Genomic DNA, 21,983 nt, shown 5'->3' on the forward strand with positions numbered 1-21,983 from the left:
AGATACACCATTGGACCCCAAATTATTTCTCTCTCTCTGGGAAATAGCGACTTCTATTGCTGCCAGGAGTAAATCTATAGGACAGTAGGCAAGGCTGCTAATCTCGGGAAGACGGACGGAACTTGGCCACTTTACCAGGCTCAGCTGTAGATTACTTCCTACCTGACATCACCCATGACACTGTCCCTTTCTACACATACCTAGCACTACAGTCTAGCTCCACCATTCTATGTGAAATATATGTATGAAATGTATGATAAGTTTAAAGTCTAAATTTTACTAACATTCCACCCCTATGGCAGATGATGGGTAGGTAGAAAGGCAGGAGCTGGACAGCAAGCAGGGAGGTGGGGAGATCTGAAACTACAATGGTCAGTGGGGGTCTAAAGGAAGAGCTGTCTAGTCGGGTGACAAAGAAAGTATCTCAGGGAAGAAGACTCACTGGAACGGAGAGCATTGGATCCAAGCAGATGTGGTATTGGACGTGGGGGGAGAAGATAGGCTGTTCAGAGGATGGGAGCACTGGAGCAGAGGCTCCGAGACAGCAAATGAGGGGCACACCTGGAGGGCGTAGGTGGACAGTGACTCTGTGAACAGGCAGGGGTCATGCTCATGTGTATGGTGGGCCTCGACTGTACGCCTGTCCCAGCAGGAACAGACAGATGTGTGCCTCTCCCTTTGGCGATCAGATCATTGAAACGTTCTCGAAGAAATTGGAGCTTCCCCAAAAATCTCACGCTGGAAGAAGAAGCCTAGTGCCAGCCAGCCTAGGAAGAGATTTCACACAGTTTGACAGCTTGTCAGACGGTCGCCATGCAGGAGGGACTGGAGCCCAGACAATGAAGGTGTGTGGACCACACTGGGACCAGGGCTGCTTAGTTATGCATGCCTCTGTTTACGTAAACCTAAATCTCAAGTCAGGACCCCTGGATGGACTTGAAGGCAGTGGCTGGCTTTGTGTCCCTCTTCCCAGTGTGGTCACATCGAGTACAGCTTTCCTCTACTCTTCCCCTTTTCTTGTCTGGTCTGTTGAGGGTGAGTGGCAGGACCTAGCTCGTTAGGACTGCCAGGGCCCAGACTCTGACCCTCACCACTCTGAAAACAAAGGGAGTAGGGCCATGTAGCCATTCTATGCTTTTATCTTTCCTATTAATAAGCTTCCTTTAAGGCAAGAGACACTCATGTCCATATGCCACTGGCCCCTGGCATGAGGTCTTCCCTGTGGTTGGCTCCCAAAGACTTGTCTCCTCTTAAATTTTTAAAAGATTTTATTTTATGTGGATGGGTATTTTGACTGCATGTATATCTGTGTGCTCTGTGTGTACAGTGCCCAAGAAAGCCAGAAGAGTGTTCAGATCCCCTGGAACAGGAATTACAGATGGTTATGGGCCACCGTGTGGGTGCTGGGACTCAAATCTCGGTCCTCTTGAAAGAGCAACCAGTGCTCTTAACCCCTAGGGCCAGTCCTCTAGCCTTCAAGCAGTATCTTGGTTTGAATTAAGTCTTGACTGACATCTGCCTGACGAGTGACACAATATTGGCAGGCTTTATAGTGGGGGATGCCAGGGGGACTGGTTGGCTGGAGAGAGGAGAAACACAGCTGACTCTTGTGCCTGGAAAATGCACCATCCAGGAGGAGCTAGCTGTAAACGTACAAGGCCTATACAAGAAAAAGTCCTGGTCGGTAGAGATATCTCTGTGGTCAGCACCGTTCAGAGGCAGTTGGAGGACAGTTCAGAGGATGAACCCACAGGAACAGATGCTGGGAGGTGGAACTGAGGAGCGCGCCAGGAGGGGATGATGGGGAAAATGACTTGGCTGGGGAAGGCCAAGAAAGGCAGGAAGAATTCCATGCAATAATGACACTGGAGTACTAGGGGGTCGGTTCCTCCATTGGTAGCATGATGTCCACACCTGGAAACCAGTTCTTTCCCTGACCAGCCATCTTGCTCATCAGAAGACCCCTTTGGGAGGATCTGGAGGCCATACCCTGTGTGGTAGAGTGCTTACTCTTACCTTCTGTCTGACTAGGCTCTAGGATGCTGGCCCCTCCAAGGCTAGAGGGAGAGAGGACACAGTCCTCCAGTCAGAGGGCACAGAGCATGAGATAGCAAGGTGTAGGGGGAAGAACTGGGGAGCACAGCTTGACTCCAGGTCATCCTTAGATGCTAAGTAACCTTGGACATCTCACTGAACATCAAGCAGAGATTGCTCTTATTCATAAAAGAAGCAGCATCCCGGCCTCATGAGCCTGTACAGGTCATCAGGTACGGGGTGAGCATTACAGATGCAGCTGTATAATCTCACATCCAAGGAGTTAGTGGTGCTCTGGAAGCAGTGATGGGGAACAGGAGGGGGAGGATGCTACGAGTCCAGAAAGCAGACTGGAAGGATACACAATAACACAAAGGGCAGCAGTCTCTAATAGGTACCAAGAGTGTTGACCTCCGATAACCTTTCCGAACACAATGGCAGGGGAGAGCAGCCCACAATCAAAATTCACCTGCATTGCAAAGCCACCTAGCCAATGTATCCCCTCTGCCTTCCCCTCTTCCCTTCCATCCTCCATCCCTCCCCTCCTTTCCTTGCTGCTTCTTTCTAATCCTATTCAGACCCTGTCATTTAGCAGGTCCTATCTGGGAACGGTGACATCTTCACCAGTCTATTCTGATACGGTCAGAAAAGTCCTCAAGTCCCTGCTGACTCTATCAAGTCTACTGCCTTTCCAACTCCACCTGATTTCCTTGCTGTGCCTTGCCTTGGGGCCATGTGTGACCTGAAGTCTGAGCAGACAAAGGTATCCAAACCCCAACCCCCGGTCTCAATAAGAGCAGAAACCATATAGCCCTGCTGAACTAACTGAGCAACCTCTACTCACTGCCCTTGTCCTAGTCACCTAGTTCCTCTAAGGGGGCGGGGCTTATCTGCTTAGCGCCTGCTGCTCCTCCACCAGCTTACAGCTCTCCTTTTCTTTGAACCTCATCACCCCTGCCCCAGAACATGCAGCTCTCCTACTAATGGCTGCCCACAGTTCCTTACTGAAAGGACGTACGAAATGACGATGTTCTAGACGCCCTCTCCAGCTCTGACCAGCCCCTACCCGAGAGTAGACCACTGCTGCGAGCTTGTTGCTTTCAGCATCTAGATCATAAAACTATTTCATTGCTACTTCATAATTGCAATGTTGTTATTATTAGAAATCGGATGTCCAGGGTCTGGGACCCCCTCCCCCCAGTTTACCTCGTCGCCTCATTGGTTGGCTGTCCTTGTGTCAGTTAAGATGTGAGCCATTAGCCAGCGATGCCTGCCTAGACCCTGTTCTGCCTCCTCCCATTCTGTGTATGTGTCTGTCCTCTCATGTCACCATCAGCTTCTGGTCCAACAGAGTCACCCTGCTGTACTGCTGATGTGTAGCACAAAGTAGAACAGGTCATGACCCTGAGTGGAGGCTGTGCTTCTCGGGAACACATTCTCTCTCCTAGAAGAGATTGTCTTTCTTCTCTTTCTAGATAGTACTGCTTCTGGATGTAATGCCTGGACCCACTTCAGTCAGCTTAGCTCCAGGCTGAGAGTGGAGGTGACCCCAAATGTGACTGAAGAGAGAACGAGAGGGTCTGGGCCTCCGGTTACCTCTCCCTCAGGTCTCACTATGCTGTGTGACACCACACTGCATTTTAATTGGGTTCCTGCTACTAGCAACTGAGAGCATCCTAAATCGTTAGAGTCCCCCATCTCTCGAGGTAATGTTGCTCAAGGTCCCAAGACAAGCCTGTAACCCGTCTCCTCTTGAGGTCCCTTCCTCCTTTAGAAGCTGCACATTGGTTCCCGAGGGACAATGCATGATTTCAGAGGACGATGGTCACATCACTGCCTCCCTTCTTAGCACATGGTTGTAGCTAGTCCCACTCCGGCTAGGATGAAGTTTCCTTGACTGATGATCTCCATCTCTGTCTGTCTATCTGTCTGCCTGGCTACCTCTATCTATCTATCTATCTATCTATCTATCTATCTATCTATTTATCTATCTACCTATCAGTGTGTTGTACACAAGTGCATGTGTTCATATGTATGTGTACACACATATATGCACAACTGTGTATGTGAGTACATGCGCACCTATGTTTTTTTTTAATTTATTTATTTATTAAGGATTTCTGCCTCGTCCCCACAACCGCTTCCCATTTCCCTCCCCCTCCCCCGATCAAGTCCCCCTCCCTCATCTGCTCGAAGAGCAATCAGGGTTCCCTGACCTGTGGGAAGCCCAAGGACTGCCCACCTCTATCCAGGTCTCGTAAGGTGAGCATTCAAACTGCCTAGGCTCCCACAAAGCCAGTACATGCAGTAGGATCAAAAACCCACTGCAATTGTTCTTGAATTCTCAGTATTCCTCATTGTCCGCTATGTTCAGCTAGTCCGGATTTATCCCATGCTTTTTCTGACCTAGGCCAGCTGGCCTTGGTGAGATCCCAATAGAACATCCCCATTGTCTTAGTGTGTGGGTGCACCCCTCGTGGTCCTGAGTTCCTTGCTCGTGCTCCGTCTCCTTCTGCTCCTGATTTGGACCTTGAGATTTCTGTCCGGTGCTCCCGTGTGGGTCTCTGTCTCTGTCTCCTTTCATCGCCTGATGAAGGTTAATATTCCTGAGGATGCCTATGTGTTTGTCTTTGGATTCACCTTATTTAGCTTCTCTAGGAACATGAATTATAAGCTCAATGTCTTAAGTGTGTCTTCTTCCTCTCTCCCTTTCTTCCTTATTTTTTGAGACAGGGTGTCTCACTGAGCCTGGGACTCTCCAGTTGCTTATGCTAGCTGTCCAGCAAGCTCTAGAACTCCTCTTGCTTCCACACCCTCCTCCCAGTACTGGGTCACTGGTGAGCAATGGCAGCCTAGCTTTTATATGGATGCTGAGGATCAAAACTTGGGTCCACACATCCATCTCCCTAGCCCCTGCTGATGTTCTTATTAGTACATCATCCAAGTGCTGAGCGGTCGGTGTGTGCCTGTTCCGGATGTCTTTTGTCATCTCTAACTCCAGGGTCTTCTTGATCCTTCAGCTATTTCTTGTAATTACACTTCAAGCTGAGGACACTGGGGTAGGGTTCCTATCTCATCTCTACACACACATGGCCTTCAGAGCGTGATGTGGGTAAAGTGTCCCCAAGGACACTGTACTTCCTAGGTCTCCTCTGAAGTGGACTAACTCAAGTTAGTACCCTGTATATAGGAACATGCACTACCCTCAGGGCAATCTCCTCAGGGTCCTTCATCCCTCACCAGATGCCCCTCTTCTGTCGGTTCCTGTCCATCTACCTAGGACCACTCATCTCATCGTCCTCCCTCCTGAGGATGTACTTCCCACCCCTTCACTCCTGTAGCTAGTTTGCCCCAGTTGCTAATCTCTTTCCATTTTTTCAATTCTCTTTTCGAGATCCAAGCTGTCAGGGAGTAAGACTCTGCCATCCCTGCCCGTCCATCAGTGCCCTCGTGGTTCAGCTGTCCATTCCAAACCATCTCTTCAATGTCCTAATTGCCTTCTCCCTCTGTTATTATCGACTAATTCCATTCTGGAAAGCATTTGGGCCACAGTAAGTGAAAAGTGGCTTGTGTCATAAAAGGCTTTGTCCCCGTCTCTACCTCTGAGTACATTGGGGAGAGAAGGGAGACATTTCTCTTGTTTCTTCTCCTTCCTTTCCATTTCTTCTTCCTCTCATGATTGACCCCTCCATCTTTCTGATGCTCCCGCTGCCCATCTGTATGGGTGCAAGCCTGCCTCTTGGCTTTGTCTCTGCTTCTGCTCTCCCTTACTATCCCATGTTGTCCCTGTCTCTTCTAAATTGTAGATCCCCTAACTGGCTCAATCCTCATTTAAAATCCTCTCCTCTGTCTTGGCACCAAGCAGCTGTTTGGCAAGGAACCCTCTATTCTCTTGTTCTTATATTTTCATTTGGTTCTTCACTGTTATTTTTTGCGCTGTTTTGCAAATTGTTTCGGGGGATGAAAGACTCTGTATAAATTAAGACGAATCAATTCTGACTCAGGGAGTTGTGGCTGGGTTCCCTTCCCTCCCTGAAATGAAAACAAGGATATCTTCTAGACACACACCTGTAACCCCCATCATCCCCAAAGCAGGAAGGACTGGATTCTCAGTCTCCTCCTAAAGGCCCATTTGCCCATGAACCTCTGGAAGCTTCGATTCTACCCCACAAAATAATATGAGGGCAGGGACCATCAAGATCTCATGGACTAGTTCTTAGAATCTGGATTTTATTCAACAAAATAAACAGTTAATTACAAACATCTGCTTTAGCCTAAATTCTAATTACTTAATCTAGCCATCTGTAATTTTAATGATTTCCCACGATTTTTGTTCTTTGCGGCATGATTAATGGGAATGGCATATGAAACCAGTGGGCGTGTGTGTCTCTTCCCACCACTCCCTCCGCGCTGGCTTTGTCTCAGGCAGGAAGTGCATCTGTGGCGTACCACTGGCCACCTGGAAGCTTCTTGGCCAGGCTAAGCGCGCCAAGCTTTCTCCTGGATATCTTTAGCCCGGTCCTTCCTTTGAAACCCTACAAACCAGACTCCCCATTTGGGGAGCCCCACCTGGGTTTGTGAGGAGGCAGGGAAGCGGGGCAGTCTCTCATAGAAGCCTAAAGAAGAGAGAGGGGAATCAAGAGTGGAGAGATGCTATAGAGGAAAGAGAGGGAAGCAGAAAGAGAGTGAAAGGGAGAGAGGGGAGGGGAAAACTAGAGAGAGAATGGAAGAGAAGTCTGAAAGAGAGGAGAAAGGGAATAGACATCCTGCAGATGCAGGACCTGTGCAGCCTTTCTGTAAGCCAGCACGGGAGGGAACCCAGGCTGTGGTTCCCTAGAACCCACTCCCTCACCCTCTGGCTCTCTGCCATGAGGAGCTGGGCTGTTTGTGGGGAAAAGTTCTTGGCCTCCAGAGAAGCAGAAGAGGCAGCCCTCGGAAAGGTGAGCTACAGAGGTGAGAAGGCTTGGAGGAATTGCGCTATCATCACTGCTGCCAGCTCCCCTTCCAGGCTCCTTTCCTCTCAGAGGCCATTGCAGAGAGAGGATGGCTGCAAAGTTGCCTATGGGGAGAAGTCAATCTAGGTACCAGCCCCGGCTGTATAAAAACGAGGCCCTGGGAGACCCCACCTGCCACCCTGCTCTCCTGGGCCTGTTTTCTCATTGTCAGAAGCAGACGGCCATCTTTGAACTGTTCACTAGGATGCCATGAGGAAGGAAAAAGGCTAAGGCAGGTAATATTATGGGATGTGTCACAGTGCCTAGGCAGAGGTAAACCTGAGTAAGAACAGGCACCCTTCATGCAGGCAAGAAGGCCAAGGAGGGTAGGGAAAGTAGACTTAAGGAGGGACAGGACCTGTGAGGACACACGGAGACTGACCTAAGTTCAAGGCTCCGCTTGTTTGCACTCCAGCAGAACACTGTCTGCTACCCAGACCCCTTCCAGCATTCCTGGGGAGTGGAAGACTCTGAAACTGGCTAGGAAGGTGACCCATGGCAACACCAGCTGTAGGTGGCTTCCACGAGGCAGACCTGCCTCTTCAGGTGTTAAGAACAAGACTGAAAATGCTCCTTCTCCACCCAGGGGAAGCAGACCCTTTGCCCCATGCATAAAGAATGAATGGCAAGTCTCATATCAATTAATATCAGGGATACCCCGAGGAGTATATGATTCATCCACAGCATCATTGTGTAAATATCACAGACTGCGTTTACACAAACTATGATGACCATGAAGTCCTAGGAGAAACGTTCACAGGGAAGCACTGCTTGCTCTGGGGTCCTTAGTTGACCAAATCACTGTAGTTCAGCTCCTGACTGGGCTTGCCTGCCACCTTCTAGGAGGCCTCCTCTCTGCTCTTTCGGCAGCATCACTGGGCCTCCAGAAGCCATTCTTCCAGATACAGCCTGGCTCACATTCTTGGTGCATCTTGGAAGCCAATAACTTTGGCCCTGCCTCATTGTATGGAGCATGTGGTAGACCACAGAGCGTTAGAGCCCAAGGGAATCTATAGGACACTTACCGCAGGGCCAGTGAAGGGCACATGGTCACAGTTCTCCTGCCAGGATTGGTTGAGGCTCTGGGAGAACTCTTGGAAGAAAGCATGGGATTGGTTGAAAATGGAAAATCCTAAGATGTTGACTCTGTCATCCACAAGACTGTCCATTCTCTGGAGGGAGAATTCCTGGGAAGATGGGGAGAGCACAGTTAGAATGGGGGAGAAGAAGAAAGAACACGAGGGAGCATGCTGGGGCTGTGGCCAGCTCAGGACACATGAGGTGCTCCCTGAGTGCTCAGTATACAGAATAACTCAGAGTGGTTCTTCTGGGGTTCAGGGAGAAAAAGAGAATTCAGTGGATTAGCTCCTAAGCCAGGGAAATACAAGATGTGACAGGTGAAGAGAGACACAAGGAATATGTGTGGCGGGTGGAGGCAAGTTCGCATCCTTGGCAGGTCATCTCTGGAGCCAGGCCTGAAGGCAATTTCTACACAGAGAATGTAAGTCAACAGAGAAGTCATCAGACATAGGCTCTGAGGGGAGAAAGGATGTGGCCATCCACTGTGGTGCCCGTGGCACTTTGATGAAGGCATGAGATCCTCCTTGAAGTACGGTTCTACCATCAGAATCACCCCAGAGGTCTTTCTCAAAATGGACCACCACCATGCTAACTGAGTCTGTATGCCTGGAGCTGAGTCCAGGTGGGATAATCACTAGGTCCCTAAGTGTCAAGCACAACCAAAGTTCCAGAAGCACTGGATGAACATACAACACATGTGCGCATGCGTGCACACACACACACACACACACACACACACACACACACACACACACACACATCCTGGGGAGGATGGAGAGGTCTACTGGGGTCAGAGTTCACAGGCTTATATGCCAGGGAGCATCCCAGACTAGTCAGTCCTGTGAGTGTGTGTGTGTGTGTGGGGGGGGGGGTGTTAGTGGAGTATCAAAGTCATGTTTGCTTTCCAAAAAGTCAACCTGAAAGTGTGCAGACAAGGTTGTATCTCCATGTGTCATTACGGTTTCCGTTCATTTCATACATATGCAAACATTTCTCACATGCTAGACACTGTTCTAGGCAGAGAGGACATGCATAGGGGAATGTCCTTGCTGTACTCAGGGGCCTCACAGGACTCAAAGAGATAGACAGCCAAGAGCCGAATGCATTATCACTTCAGACAGCTATGAATGTGGGAGCAGGGGCTGCTGCAGTCAGAGAACTGGTGTTTCGGGACAGTGACATCCAGAAGTTCACGGGTGTCCAGCCAGTCATCCATGCTGTGATAGCCAGTGACGGCTGTCAGTTAGACAGGATCTCAGATCACCTAAGAGTTAAGTCTCTAGGTGCATCTGTGGGGAATTATAGCAGCCTCTGGCCCCACCTGGGAAGGACGTCTTGATTAGCCGAATTTGTGTAGGAAGACACACACTAAAGTAGGTGGCTCTGGACTGCACCAAGAAGCGAAGGTTGGCTGAGCGCAAGCATTCATTGCTCTTAGCTTCTTGATTACGGAAACGATGTGAGCAGCCATTTTAAGCTCCTGAGTCCATTACTCCCTTCCCAGTTCGGATGGATTGTGACTTTCAACTATGAGCTCAAATGAACTCTGTCTGCTTTTATTTGATTTGGCCTGGTGTTTTATCCCAACAATGGGCTAGGTAACTAAGACAAATGGCCTTTACCCTATCACCCAGTCTTTTCCCTGGACCTCTTTTGACCCCATATAAGAAACCAGAGGAAAGCATGTAGCTTATTCTGCTCACCCATCTGTTCCTGTAAAAGTGCCTTCAGAGGCGGGGCAGGCCGTCCTCTCAGACTGAAGCTGTATCCATCGCGTGCTCATTTCGAGTGCCTCACACACGGCTCCCTGACCCGTGGGCACACAGTATTTACAGACACTAGAAATGACCCATCCGTCTCTCAGCATGATGTGACAGATGGTGGGTGCCTTAGGCTTGCTTCCTGGCCAGGTGGAAACACTGCTTTCTTTTAGGTGGTCTCCTTTTTTGATGACTTTGCTCTCTTAGCCCCTGGTACTCCTGCTCGTATCTTTCCCCACCTACAGCCGCTGCCAATGCCTTAGGCTCTGAGCTTACCTGCCTGGATTCCAGCCTTGTCTGCTTTGGCTAACACATTGGAGTCACAAAGACTCCTTTGCAGCCACCAACCCCGGCAGAGCAGACTTGGATGAGGATGAAGTGTGTTTTGGACTTTGCCACCCTCCCAGTAGGGGATCACAGACGTGCCAGAGAATGTACTGATTCATAAGCTGGTATTATGTCCTGTCTCTCTACCAGGGCAGCTGCCCAGCCACTGTGGGCTATCAGCAGGCAGGAGAGGGCAGATGGCTAATGAGAAAAGATGTATTTGGCAAGGGTGAGGTGACTAAGGAACAGAGCCAGGCTGCTGTTGGGAAACCGAAGAGCTTTGCTGACGGTGGATGGAGAAGCCAAGGGCTATCCTATCGTTCTGGCTTCCTTATCAATGTGGGCAGACAGCCCACCACACCTCTGTGCCTATCCATATGTAGAGCCTGATAGACGAAGGCCCATTTCGAGGAACTCCTGACATCACAGATGCCCATATTCACAACAGCACCAGGCAGTGCAGAGGAGGCAACTGCTTCCGGGTCAAACCCAGCTTCCTCACCACACTGGATGTCTGACCTTGAGCAAGGACTTCGACTTTTCTGGTCTTTGTAGCCACACTTTGTAAAGGAGGACAGATGCTACTGGGAACCTCCTATGAGAACATGGCCCACCAAGTCAACAATGCAGGACACACAGGAGCTCGCAGAGACTGGCACAGCAAGCATAGGGCCTGCATGGGTCTGCACTAGTCCTCTCTGTGCACATGCTGTGGCTGTTAGCTTGGCGCTTTTGCCTGACTCCTAACAGTGGGAACTGGTGTATCTTTTGCCTTCTCTTGAGACTCTTTTCCTCCTATTGGTTGCCTGGTCTGGCCTCAATATTAGGGCTTCTGTCTTGTCTTGCTGTATCTTATTTTGTCCTGTTTGGCTCTCCTCTCTTGGAGGCCTCCTTTTGTTCTGAAGAAGTTCTGACTGGGTATGAGTCAGGGGGAGAACAGAAGTGGGGGGCTGGGGGGAGTGGAGGGAGTAGAAGCTGTGGTCAACGATTATTGTGTGAGAGAAGAATCCATTTTTAATAAAAAATAATTTATGTGGGATTCCCCCCAGATGCTGTGAATATGTTTTATTACATTGGTTAATAAAGAACCTGCTTTGGCTTATGACAGGGCAGAATATAGGTAGGTGGGAAAAGTAAACTAAACTTAATGCAGGCAGAAAGAAGGCGGAGTCAGACACCATGTAGTTGCCGAAGGAGAAAGATGCCAGAACCTTACCTGTAAGCCACAGCCTTGTGGTGATACACAGATTAATAGAAATGGGCTAATTTAAGATGTAAGAACTAGTGAGAAATATACCCGAGCCATTGGTCAAACACTGTTTTCTTAAGATAGCTTTTGTGCGATTATTCAGGTCTGAGCGGCCAGGAAATGAAAATGCAGTCTCCGGTTACAAATAATCAATAATAAAAAAGAAACCTCCTATGTTGTTCCAAGAAACAATCAAGGTTCCTGTGAAATGGCCCACTAGTGGGTAAAAGGTGCTTGCCACAAAGCCCAAGGATCAGAGTTCAGTCCCCTGGACTGAGATGTCGCAAGAGAGAACCAACTCGAGTCAGGATGTTCTCTGGTACCTCTATAGAAACACTGTGGCACATTCACGATATGACGCACACTCCCCCACCCACCCATTCATTCCCCTGCACACTGTCAAATAAATGAGTGGAGAGAAAAGAAGAAATGAGCCACGTATAGGCAGGCTTATTGTCATCTGGCAAGGGAGAAGTACTCAGTGGATAACGGTTACCCAAGTACTCCCGCGAGATCTGAGTAGCATCTGGCCCTCTCCTTCCTTAGTCCCACTTGGAAACCAGAGGGGGGGGAAGTGCCTCCTTCAGCATGCTCTTGGCAGAGTCAGAATGAATGGGTTAATTGCAGACACTCAGAGACAGTCTCCCCAGAAGTCAGCCAGTCTGTCTTCCTGCCTTTCAATCCCTACCTCCTTGTCCCTTGACTCTATTCTATTTCCTAGTTTCAAAGGCCTCTTAAGATGAAACGATTTCAGAGGCTTCCTTGGTGATTCGTGCTATTTATGACGACTCATTGGAGAGCTTGCCGAAGGACCAGAGAGAGATGGCAGGTCCTTTTACAGCAATTTCCCGGGACATGGCAGGATTTTATTCTGCCAGTATCTGGACTGTGTGTGTGTGTGTGTGTGTGTGTGTGTGTGTGTGTGTGTGTTTCTGAAGCAAACTTTCTGAGAGTTTGGGAAACCGTTGACAGCTACCTGTTTGCATACAATAAAAAACCTTCTAAGGCAGTATTTCCCTAAGTCTGTTCCTGGGGACATTAGTTTCCCAGAAGAAGCGGACAGAAATTCCACTAAAAACAAGGTTCTGTGTTCAGATAATATTGGAAATGGCCACTTATTCTATCTGCCTCTTTAAGATTCACGGCACACCCTTGCATGCTGAAGGTTGAAAGCAGCCCTGCAGTGAAGCGGCTGGCTTAATTTTGTTTAATCTCAAATTTTTCAAACACATTAACTACGGAATATATATTTCCCCCTTCAAATCTGTGTCTCACAGTAGTGTTCTGCAGAACACAATTTGAGTATACTGCTACCTTAAATACATTCAGAGAAACATTATAAACTCCAAATCAGGTGGAAGAGATGCTGAGCTTGTAAAGGAGGAAGGCTCATCTGACGCCTCACCCCCCTCCTGCCATCTCCAGCTTTAACTGTGACTGCAAACATGGCTCACTCAGGTTTCTGTACCCTTCCTGTCTCCACTACCCTCCACCCAGCCTGAATGAAGGACACTTTCATAAAATGACAGACAAGGCCAGGGGTCCCGGGGGTAGACAGGTTTTCAGGGCAGATCCAGGCAGCGCTGGGGTATTTGAATCTCCCAGTAAGGGCAAATGCCCAGTGGTAAGACCACATCAGGAAACAGAGATCAAGACAACAGTTGCCCATGTCTCCTCACGGGCATGGCTGTGTGATAGCTCTTTGCACAATGTAGACCCTCTCTAAAGGGCTGTATGTCCCCAAAGAGCAAAGATAAGCAACCCTCACTGTGACCCTCACTCCCTTCACCTAGAAGAATGCCTAGTTCCTAGAATCTGATTGGCTAATGTTGGTGGAAGGAACAGTAGATTGAAGGCCTCTCAAGAGCTTGAGGCCCTCATTGCCACTTCTCTATCCCCACGCACAATCTTATTCCCATGGAAGACATAAGAACATACACACAGGTTGTGCCAGCCCTTGACTGTTTGCTTTCTTGTCATTGGGTTTTGTCATTAAAATAAACTTTAAAATTAAAATAAACTATAAAATGTTTGTATGTTCCCCCTCTTGTCGTGTGAGTGTGCATGTTTGTGTATGCTATGGTATGTAAAATCCAAATAACTAGAGTTGAAGGTGAATGCCCCATGGGTGAGGGCTGTGTGGAATGGTCACCATAGACAGCAGAGCTCAACGGAGTCTCCCCACTTCCCTGGAAGATGTGACATTTCCCAGGTCTTGGTTTACATACAATCATCCATTCGTGGATTGACTGCAGGAAGCACCTAGGCCAGGGAGCAAGGGCAGGCTATGAGGAGAGCACAGAGTGGGGGACAGAGCCAAGGGAAGGGGAGATGTTCAAGGGAGAAGAGGGGGGAGAAGGGCAGGAGGACTGAGGTTACTACTGCTCTGCCCTCCTTTTCTCCCTCCCACTGCAAGAACTCGTTCTAGGCTATTTTTCTAATGAGATAAGATTTGCTAGCCACATGCTTCATCCTATGCAGGGTCCAAATATCAAGAAACTCACAGCTTGCGTGCCAGGGGTTTAGGACAGTGGGTGGAAAACAGATCTGTGCTTGTGGACAGAGCGAGGGGAGGAGAAGGTGTCGTCTCGGAGGACCCTGTGCCTACATTAACCAGCCAAGTCCATTAGTCAACCTGGGCACAGGCCAAGTTTTGTCAAACGCAGCTGCAAGAATAAGAGCTCCTAATGACTGAGTTTGCCTGTGTCTGGCTTTAAGGAGAAAAGCAAGAAGCCACGTCAAGACCATCTCAGAGCCCAAGCAAGCCTTCTCCTCTACAGTCTTGGGCCATATGCGCATCCTAGTCTCTGGTACCTACACTAGAGACTGTAGCCTCAGCCTTCCCAAGTCCACTAGTGGTGACCCTCATCATCCCTCTTTTGTGACGGCAGCGTTATTTAATGAAGATCATTCAACTGATCTGGGGGGACAAGGCTGCTCTACTGTACAGCACTATTTTTTTTCTGATGACAGAACAAATGGGGTCTGCGGTCATTGTGCAATGTAACAATCTCATTGAAAAAAATGCATGCTAGAAAGGACAGGTTTGGGGTTTAATGCTCATTTGCATAGATTCTAGCTGTGGTCCACGGTGGTCTCTGCAGTGTCAATTCCTTTACCTATAGTAGATGGAAACAGCGTCCCCCCCCTGTAGAACAGCACTCAGCACATAGGAACCCCAGACATGTGAGTTCTCTTGTCTCCATGCGCAGCCAGTCTCTGCGCTGTGACTTTAGACAAAAAGGACCTGAGCAGTCTTCTTCTTTCCACTCTCTGGCTACCCTACCCTGAGCTGTATCTGGGCCCTGCCCCAGAGGAAATACCCAGCCTGAGGGTTTCTCCACACCCCCTCTTCTACATCCCTCTGCAAGAAGCTATTCTTAGCTCCTTGTCAAATGAGAACACTTAGCCAGGTTGTCATAAGGTGTTAATTGCTTGGTGAGACTATTTGTGTCCAAAGAGGAAGGCTGGAGTTCAAGTTTTGGGCTTCTTCAACCCTAAAAAGCATTAATAAAGTAACGATTGTAGTACCGCTACAGTCTCCTAGCCACCAACCGTGTGCCAGTCAGAACTAAGTAGATTTCACCTGTGATCTCTATTTAACCTTAGAGCAAGCCTTGCAGTGTGGGAGTTAATCGTAGCATCTCATGGCATCAAAGTGGCTTTCCCAAGGCCACATGACTGGTGAAAGGCAGTTGTGAATTCAAACCCAGGTCCTGCTGACCTTAGAACCAGCGTTGTGTCAGGGCATGATGCATCATAAAGACAGACGTATTGTGATTTCATTGTGGCCAGGTTATAAGATAACCAAGGAAACCAAGTCAAAGCTAATCTCGTCCCACACAGATGGCAACTACAAACCAAATGGTGCAAGTGAGGAAGGGACCGTGAAGCATTGGCTAAGTTTCTTCCTGAGAGGGAGTTTTCTTACAAAGGAACCTGGAGCTCTGTCTTGGCTCCAGACTGAGCACCTGGATGGCATGGATCCTTGGGACTTGGGAAAGCTGTGGCTGTTCTTTATCCTCTGCTCAGCATTTGGAATGGATGCCAGGGAATTGGAGACGCATGTGGCTAGGGTGGTACAGCACAGGATATGTTGGGCTCGGCTTCGTGAACTTTCCAGCTTCTGCAGAAAGCTGGGCAGGAGCCACCCAGTAAAGCCTCTGTGGCGGCCACTGCTTGGGAGCCATTTGTCATGTGCTTTCATGTGTCGTTGAGTAGTAATGAGGAAGATGGTTTGGACAGGGAGATTTCCTGAAGCTTATGGATGGGGTCAGCCTGTTGCAAAGGCGACCTCTCTGTTTTTGCAAAGGCACTAGGCCTTCACTGGCACACTATTCAGGGGCCATTTTCTGGCAACTATGAGCCCTCCTGGCCCATGAGCTCCTGTTGCTTAGGGCTGGTGTGTTCTCTTCTGTATCCCTGGCACCACAAGGAGACTGCTGAAAATAAAAACTACCTCCTTTGGGTGGTGGAGTGCGGAGTGGACTGTGGAGATGTCCCACAGTCAGTAAAGTACTTATCACACAGCAGAAGGACCTGAAATCAATGTCTAGAAACCACTTCTTAAAAAAATCAGGTATACACTTATAATTCCAGGATTGGGGGTATAGTGGAGCAAAGACTGGTGGATCCCAGGGCTCACTGGCCAGCCATTTTAAGCCTAATCTGTGAGCTTCTGCCCAAGGAGGGGGTTCATCTCAAAGACAAGGTGGAAAGCTCCTGAGGGAAAACAGCTGAAGCTGACCTCTGGCCTCAGCATACACAGGTGTGCGTGTGCACACACAAACACATGCAGCACATAAACAAACACTGTCCCTTGGGTCTGGAGAACAGTAACACAGAGCTTTCACTGGAGAACAGGCATGGTCCTGGAGCAAGAACTTTGAAACTTTGTGTTCTCCATTGCTATTGGGTCCTAGATTTCCCTCTCTGAAACCCAACACCAGAATTCAATGATTTTTTAAATTCTTTTTTTCCCTTTCTTTCTTTTTTTAAAAAATCTTTTTCCTTTAACTAGACATGCTTCCTCATTCTGAAATCACAGCTATGATGGTTCAGAGCTGTTGTTGAGGTTCAGGGGAGTCAGTGTATAGGAAAGTCATGTGTGCTCTGAGAATAGGATGCAGGCTCCTTGAATTATTGGCATGTCTGTCTATCATGCACTTTCAAGTGTCATTAGTAGGCATTAAGGAAGACAGAGAGGCCAGGGAGCCTTCATGAAGCATGTCCTGTGCCTGCTGCAAAGGTGGCTGCTTGCATAAGGCGGCAAGCTTCCCGTTGGCCCTTGAACCTTACTGGCTCTTCTTAGTCTTATTGAGATACGGTCCCACTATGTAGCTCTGGCAGACCTAGAATTTGCTATGTGGAACAGGCTGACCTTGAACTCACAGCAATTCATCTGCTTCTGCCTCTTGAGTAGTGGAATGTGCACCACCACACCTGGCTCCTTTTCATTATTTTTCACATTTATTTATTTATTGTGTGTGTGTGTGTGTGTGTGTGCGCGTGTGTGTGTGCGTATGTGTGTGCGTGTGTGCGTGTGTGTGCGTGTGTGTGCGTGTGTGTGTGCGTGTGTGCGTGTGTGTGTGTTGCACATGTGTCACAGTATGTATGTGGAAGTTAGAGAACAACTTGCAGGAGTCAGCTCACTCCTCCTACAGTGCGGGTTTTAGGGATCAAACTCATGCCAGACTTGACGGCAAGTGCCTCCATCCATCCGCTGAGTCAACTCATCTCCCTGTGCATCTCTCTTCCTGCCAGGGCCCCAGGCAACCTATAAAGGGCATGATCTTAGCACCACTATAGCCTCTGGAATCCTTCTCAGTTTAGCCACCTGGACCCGACTGGGTCGTGACTGTCCTTATGTTCCCTTCATTCCAGAACATGTCACATTTCTTCAGAGTCAACCCCCTTCTCGGCAGGATTTTCTGCTGCTTCCACAAACCTCAGCCTTTGGCCCCCACTGTTTCACATTCAGCCTCAGTCCCTAAACTGCCCGGGGAGCACGCTGCCGCCTTGTGTCAACTCAACCGCAAGGGATTTACTAAACATCCATGATTCTGCAATATGCTTGTACCTGCTTCTGCTTCTGTGGCTCTACATGCCTGGCAAGGTACTTCCTGGTATAACTTTGGGTTTGCTCCACACACTAACACAGGATGGGGTTTCTACACATTGCCACTTAGAGAACATAGAAGCCAAGTGCCCGGAGGTGAGTATTTTCCCCAAAAGACAAAAATAGGAGGAAATCCTGCTGCATGCAAGCTCGGAGTCTCTTTTATTCTTCCTGCACACTCAGCATCGGGCAAGGCCACCAAGAGATGCAGTCACGCACGCCTCCTCACTGAGGCTGTTAATGACTGACAACTTAAAATGCTGTCACCCTGGGAGTCCCACGAACACCAAAGACTCCAATTTCCCAACCTGCTATTACGAAGCGGAGATGATGGAAGGAGTTCTGAGATCATGTCACCCCTCAACTTTAACTCTGTGTCTTCCCACCCCACTCCTCTCCCTTGGTGCCCTCTCTGTGAATGTCGCCATTACCCACCAATCTTTCAAGCTAGAGTTTGGAAGTCACCCCGCACTTCCCTCATCTTCCTGCCAGCCACACCCACCTCTGCAAGCCTGTGTGCATTCGCTGGCTGCCGCTTGAGACCATTTTGACTTTCCTACCTCTTGACTCTGCCCCGCTCCCATCCCCCACCACTTCTGCCTCACTTCTAGTCCTCACCAGCCTATGTCTCCCCTTTCTCTGGTTTTACAATTCGCCAACTTCCTTAGCCAAGCTCTTGCTGGAGGGAGGTTTCTCAAACATAAATTGGACTGTGAACAACACTCCAACCAGCCCCGGAGGCACGCAAGACGCAGTTCGACACACAAATCCTTGGGTGATTCCTGCCTGCCTTTTCCACAGTCCTCACCTTGACCTCCGCCATCACATGCAGTGTGCCCACAGCACCTCTAGGGTCATATGAGAGCTACTTATCACATAAGTCTGTAAAAAGCCACCACCCCCAGGCCTGGCTGCTGCTATAGCCACTCGGGCGGATCCCGTACTGAAAGCAGTCAGCACACACCTGCCGTCTCACTTGGGCAAAACTCTTCTCTATAGCCACAATTTATTCACTTCTCGGAGGCCAGGCCCCTGACCTCTGTCTCACAAACCCCGCCTTAGCCATGCTTAGCAAGGCCTTACAAGTAGCAGAAGTTCGGCATCTCCAGGGCACCTTGGCATCCTCTCCTCTCCTCCCTTCCCCCCTCCTTGCAGAGACCACCTAACTGTGGTACCTGCCAGTCTATTTATCTGCATCAAAGCCTGTGCCCGCTGCAAGCTGGAAGATTGCTTTTTGTGTAATAGGTCTTTGAAGACGGTGGCAGCTGGGAGGCTAATTCATACCTGTCAGTGAGTCCTGTTTAATGGAAGATTTGGCCCCAAACCTCCCAGTTCCCAGCTCCCCTGGGTTCTTCTCCCTGCATGTTTCCTAGTCATTTACTCCCATGACCCGAACATACCTATCTATTCTTCCCAGGAACCGTGTCCGTCTTCTGCTTTGCTTTCCTGGGGTGAGCCCGCAAACAGGACTTCACAGGCAGAGCACAGTCTGTCTTACTGCTCTGTCCCCCGCCCTGCACCCCATGCCTGTGCTCAGCAAGGGATCAAGGTATTCATTAAATGAATCAATGTTCCCCTGGAAACACACTCTTGGGGTGCAACTACCTTTACAAAGACGTCCATCATTTGCTCCCACAAAGAGGGGGATGGAGGCCAGGTGCTAAGTCCTCCTTCCTCCGCTGCAGCAGCTGGGACTGTCTTGGCTTTGTCCTGAGAAGACTGTTCTGTCTCTGGGTTGGGTGCTAAATTAGCAGGTGTTAACTATGTTGTGAGCTGTGCAGCTTAAGCTTCCAAGAGTGAAGCTGACATGAAAAATGGTGGCCACCTTGTGTTCCTGCCGATGGGCTAAGGAGAGCTGCCGCTTATATGTAAGCTTGCTTCCTTTATCAGGCACCAAATCCTTGCATCTGAGGTCCTCTACATCCAGGAGCCCTCGTGAGACCTCTCACCTTCATAGCAGAAGGTCAGCGTCCCCTTTCCTAGGTCCCAGTGCATTGCCTTCGGGTACATAAACATACATACACCTCAGGCGCCTCCCTTCTCACCATGGCAACAGTTGTCTGGGAAGATGAGTGATGCTGTCAATCAGTGGTTGCTGCCTCTTTACTGACTCCAATGGCTCCACCTCTGCGTCAGGTTCCATGAGAGACCGGCAGCCTGCTGGCTGTGATGTATTCCAGGCCACGAGGCTCTCAGAGGGGTTTTAACAACAGCCAGAAGCATCCGCAGCAGATGACCCAGAGGTGGGGAGCGGTGAGGAGCAAGACAAGAAGCCAAGGGGCAAGTTTGTAAGTGGCCTCAGGAGTTTGAGCTTTACTCTAGGGTAATGGGAAGCTCCCCAAGAGCAAGAAGATCAGGAAGGGTTGAGGAAGACTGTAACTTTCCGGCTAAGATAAAAAGCAGGTCTTTGGAATTTACAAGAGATGTCACAAGGTGACGTTTCCGACAAGATGACAGGTGCCCTGTTACCCTTGGGCTGTGAGGAAAAGGCGCCAGCACCACGGAGCCAGCATGCAGGATGCCTCCAATGGTGATTAATTGAGCTGTGGATGCCTTTGACACTGAGTGGAGGATGGAGAAGCTGGATTGCTTAATAATAACAGCACTCGCTACTCCTAATGGTGCTTGTAATACAATAGCACTTATAATGTAATAATAATAATAATATGATTTGCCATGGTGTGTTTTCATCTCATTCTCCTTGTGCTGCCCAAACAGTCATTAATCCCAAACACTCCTCTCAGCAGGACCAGAATTCCTCAGGGGAGAAAGCACTCCTGAAAGCGTCAGATGTCTCAGAGGGCCTCAGTTTCCCCTTTTACTCTGCTCTCTGTCATCCCTCTTTACACAGCATCATCTGAGGCCCCGATATGTGCTCTGCCCGGAGCCAGGTGTTACTTGCCACAGGGTCAGGCAGTGGACTGATTTCCCACCACAACTGTCCCCAATGACTCGTCCTTGTTCCCTGGTTTCCTTTGGCCTTGTCTAGCCCTCACTAGTGGTAATGGGGAAATTAGAAGTAATTAGCTAATTTACATGGTCAGTGTGCACTGTAGGTATGATCCTAAGTGACACTTAGGAGTCCCCACCTCCTGGCGCGTACACACACACCATCCCTGCAGCTGGGCCTATGGTGAGCTTTACTTCCGTGACTAGTATACACTACTTCATAAACTTCATCCAACTCACCCACAGGTGCTTTAAAAGCAGAGTTTTCCCAGGATGGTTGCAGGACAGAAAGTCAAAGAGATCCAAAAAGTAAGGGGTGGGGCTCGAGAGAAGTCTCCTGCTGGTGAGATGGAGCTGGTGCTGGACGAAGGCTGGAGACCTGCTCCCGATGCCCAGTGCTCACCCAAGCCAAGAGTCAAAAAGAAACAGAAATGTCAGCTTTCTAGCCTCAATGAAGGGAATTCCACCAGTGGAAGTGGGCTGGGTTGGGATGAGGGTCTGGGCTCCCAGATGACTACACAGCCAGTCTGAGCAGAGCCCCATCATGGTAAGTCAAGCTGATGACCTCCATAGGTGGCTGACTTGTGGTAATTTGTTACACCGTGATAGAAAACTAAAACAGGGCAGCAATGCCATAACCAGAGTGACAAAGGCAAGAGGTTGACAGGGAGGGAATTGGCAAATTCTCCCACATACCATGTGGCTGGAGAAACTTAGATAAGATTCGACCTTCTCCGAGCCTCACTTTCCTATTTTTTATTTATTTATTTATTTATTAAAGATTTCTGTCTCTTCCCCGCCACCTGAAAAAGCCTGGGATAAAACTGGACTCGCTGAATATAGCGGACAATGAGGACTACTGAGACTTCAAGAACAATGGCAATGGGGTTTTGATCCTACTGCACGTACTGGCTTTGTGGGAGCCTAGGTAGTTTGGATGCTCACCTTACTAGATCTGGATGGAGGTGGGTGGTCCTTGGACTCATTTTCCTATTTTAAAGAACCACAACCTCTACCTTGCAGAGTCACTGTTTAAAAATCTTAAATATAGGGCCTAGGGAGATAGTTCAGTCAGTAAAGTGCTCACCATACCATTGCGAAGACCCAAGTTCAATCCCTAAGACCTACACAAAACACCTGGGCATGGAGGCATGCCCTCATCATCATGGCACTGGGAAAGGGGAGATGAGTGGATCCCTGGAGTTTGACGGTAGACAGCAGGGCCTACTTGGTAAGCTCCAGGCCAGGAAGATCATCTCAGAAAACAAGATGATGCCTGGGAACAACAACAAAGGATGACCTAGGGTCTCTACACATATACATTTGTTCCCTCCTTACATACATCCTTCTACCCCCTTACATACAAAGATCCACATACAAAGTGCTTGGCGTTACATGTAACACTCTGCTACACACAGAACCAGCGACAACTATTACTACTACTCCAGCTTGTGAGAATGGGTAGATTTTTA

General features: G+C 49.0%; 1 protein-coding gene across 2 annotated transcripts in view; it reads right to left on the reverse strand.

Moving 5' to 3' along the window:
* The window catches only part of Grik4 (glutamate ionotropic receptor kainate type subunit 4), a 426,914-nt gene that overhangs the window by 101,015 nt on the left and 303,916 nt on the right, over window positions 1–21,983 (reverse strand). For both annotated transcript variants that reach the window (XM_041657560.1, XM_041657559.1), the window contains exon 9: window positions 8,054–8,215. In XM_041657560.1, the coding sequence (XP_041513494.1) occupies window positions 8,054–8,215 (162 nt within the window). The remainder of the gene's footprint in view (window positions 1–8,053; window positions 8,216–21,983) is intronic.

Source organism: Microtus oregoni, unplaced genomic scaffold, assembly GCF_018167655.1.
Source record: "Microtus oregoni isolate MIOR12 unplaced genomic scaffold, Mior012 000008F_ref0000371, whole genome shotgun sequence".
Taxonomy (NCBI): Eukaryota; Metazoa; Chordata; class Mammalia; order Rodentia; family Cricetidae; genus Microtus; species Microtus oregoni.